This window comes from Suricata suricatta, chromosome 15, assembly GCF_006229205.1.
Source record: "Suricata suricatta isolate VVHF042 chromosome 15, meerkat_22Aug2017_6uvM2_HiC, whole genome shotgun sequence".
In the NCBI taxonomy this organism is placed as follows: Eukaryota; Metazoa; Chordata; class Mammalia; order Carnivora; family Herpestidae; genus Suricata; species Suricata suricatta.
The window spans coordinates 9,079,713-9,082,418 of record NC_043714.1 but is presented as its reverse complement, the minus strand read 5'-3'; the positions used below and the strand labels follow the sequence as shown (position 1 = coordinate 9,082,418).

Below are 2,706 nucleotides of genomic sequence, written 5' to 3'. Positions count from 1 at the left end.
TTTGGTAAATACCTGAATTCTCGATGTTCTAAGAAGAGGAGATACACTAAGAAGAGTGATGTTTCTCTGAAAGTAAATGTGGGAATCCGTGTTCCTGGAGGCAGACTGTGTTGTGGACCACAGTAGCTGTGTGCCTACTGTGAGCCTGGAAAATGGAGCCACTCATCAAATGACCGGTTGAAGGAGGAACGAAAGAGCGGGCAGGCAGGGGTAGGGCCACACGTAAAGGTCACGATGTTGGGCTTGTACAAATAAAGGTACGTCTCCGCTGTACACACTCATAAATATTTACAACTGACGGGTCTTGGAGAGATGTAACGAACTCTGATGTTTAAGAAAAGGTAAAAATAAACAAAGTGTGAACCAAGTAAAGAAGAGGCTGCCTACTTTAGGAATCTTGATGGAGCTATTTTAGCAAGAGCACACCGCTATCGCTGTTGGGAAGAACTGTGATACGGTGAAAATAACTTCGTGAAATAATGTCTCTTCAGGAGGCTCAAAAATCTGCTTCTGGCTCACAGTCCCAGGGTAGACTTTTTTCGTGGAGGGAGCGAAGAAAAGGACAAAGAGAAACCACCACCATTAGTGCCTGCACCAGAGCTATTTATTAGCATAACTTTTTTTTTCTTAAAGATTTCAGAACAACTGAAGTATGTACAAAGTCTTACAGCATTTACACCATAAAAAGTTTCCCATTTAGCCGATGAAATCGAAGGTAGTGCTGCTGAGAACTTCGGAGCATGAGTACAGAGCAATGAAGCAGACCACGGCACATTTGCCTCTCTGCTACCACACCACGACCGTCAGCTGGTCCACAGCTAACTAACCACCCCGCGGGACAGGCGACTGGGGGAAAATGGGGAACAAGGTGAGAGGCAGCACTAGGGACCAAAGGGCGGGAAAGCTACACGGCATCATGTCTCTACAGTTTCCTAGAGCTGTAACAAAGGTCCACAGCCTGAGAGAATAACATATGCAAGACAACACAATCGCACTGCTCAGATATGGTTCAGTTACGAAAGGTATTCACTTTTGCATGGGAGGCTCTATACTGATATGGCTGGTATTTCCATTTGTGTTCATGTCTTCGGATAGCTGGAACCTGCACAAGCCCCACCCCCCTCTCCCAAATAAATCAACAACACAGGAAGGGGGAGGAGAGAGGGAAGAGAATCAGCATAGAATTAGTTCTGGATCAAAAACAAACAACTTCTTTGTTTTTTTTTTTTTAAAGACATTTAGTATCAGCTTTAGGATGGCCATAACCGTCAAGAGATTAATGGTCGAAATTTCTGGAATCAACCCAAATCAGAACATCAACCCAAACCCCCAACCCCCAAACTCCTAGATTTAATCACCTTCATCGTATCTGATTGTCTTTCCTTGGGGTCAGTATGACACAGAAGCACCAACATTTACACACCGAGTCGGACACAAAACGTAGCACTTTGCCCCATGACTTTAACAAGCGACAGGAGATTCCCATTCGCAAATGATGAACACCAGGCTCACAGCTTCTCTTCCTCAGAAAACCGCGCCTTGTTCTCCTCAGTCGCTGTATCTGTTTGGTAGCAGATCCCATTTCCTTCCCCACTGTTTGGGCCTCGCATGTAGGCAAATTGGCTCTTTATTTTAAAAAGATTCTACTCTCAACGTAAAAGCCGGTTGATAAAATTTTTAATTAAGACACAATAGCGCGGGATATAAAAACACAAGAACCACATAAATATCGAAGAAGTTGTATACCGTTTTTCGTGTAAACAGTTTTGCTGAAGATCGGAGCCCTAGCTGGATTCTGGCCTGAAACTCTTGGCGGGGGACGTGCGTTGGGCCAGGCTCTGGCAGCGATGGTGGGACGAGGAAGCCAGGTCAGTCCCCATGTTGACAGGCATGCAACTTGGAAACATTGCACAACAGGCAACACAAAGAGAGTGGAGAAGCTCACAACACTTCAAGGAGACCTCACAACCTTCACGACTGCGGATGCACAGACAGAGACCCACCCCTCCCCCTCCTGCGCACACCCTGGGCCTTACACGTGGGAGACCTTCTGTGACTCTCTAGCTTGTTTGATGCTATATAACCACTTGATGATCCTAGCGTTTCTTTCGATGGCTGAGATGCCATACGGCACCCGGTCATTGGCACTGTCATCATTCCTAAGGTCACTGTTACTGTCCTGAGACTGTTCGCAGTCTGAGCTGATCATGCTTGCGCTCCGGAAGTTGAGGGAGATGATGTCGGAATTAGCCCTTGCAAAGTTTTCCATTCCCAGGTTTTCCAGCTCTTCGGGGTCCAGTCCGCAGTAGTTGAAGAACCGCTCCACGTCGGCGTCCACCCGGAAATACCGGTCACTCAAGTCCGACTTGGACCGCTGGAGCGAGGGTCTCCGGCTGACGCCGCAGGCCGGTTCCACCGCGTCGGCCTCCGGGGACTTGACGGTGGCGGCCACGGCCGCGACCTTGGGTTTGGGCGGCAGGGGAGGAGCGGAGCTGCTGCAGGCGATCGCCTTCAGGGGCTTGGCGCTGCTCACTCGGCGGATGTCCGAGGAGCTGTGGGACACGTGGAGGAAGGACTCGGCCGACGGCTCCAGCAGCCGCCGGCCGGCGTGCGAGCCGCCCTCCTGCGGGCTGCCGCGCCCCTGCGTCGGGTACACCTTCAGGGACTCGGCGAACGAGTGCCGGTGCGGGTCGGCGGAGTCGGGCC

The 2,706-nt window shown here is 50.1% G+C and overlaps 1 protein-coding gene across 1 annotated transcript; it reads right to left on the bottom strand.

The window, feature by feature from the left end:
• Nucleotides 1-582: 582 nt before the first annotated feature.
• FAM110B (family with sequence similarity 110 member B) lies at nucleotides 583-2,704 on the bottom strand (the record flags this gene model as incomplete). The annotated part of the gene is made up of 1 exon (XM_029923286.1): nucleotides 583-2,704. A coding segment is annotated over one exon (672 nt), but the record flags the coding sequence as incomplete, so codon positions are not given.
• Nucleotides 2,705-2,706: the final 2 nt, after the last annotated feature.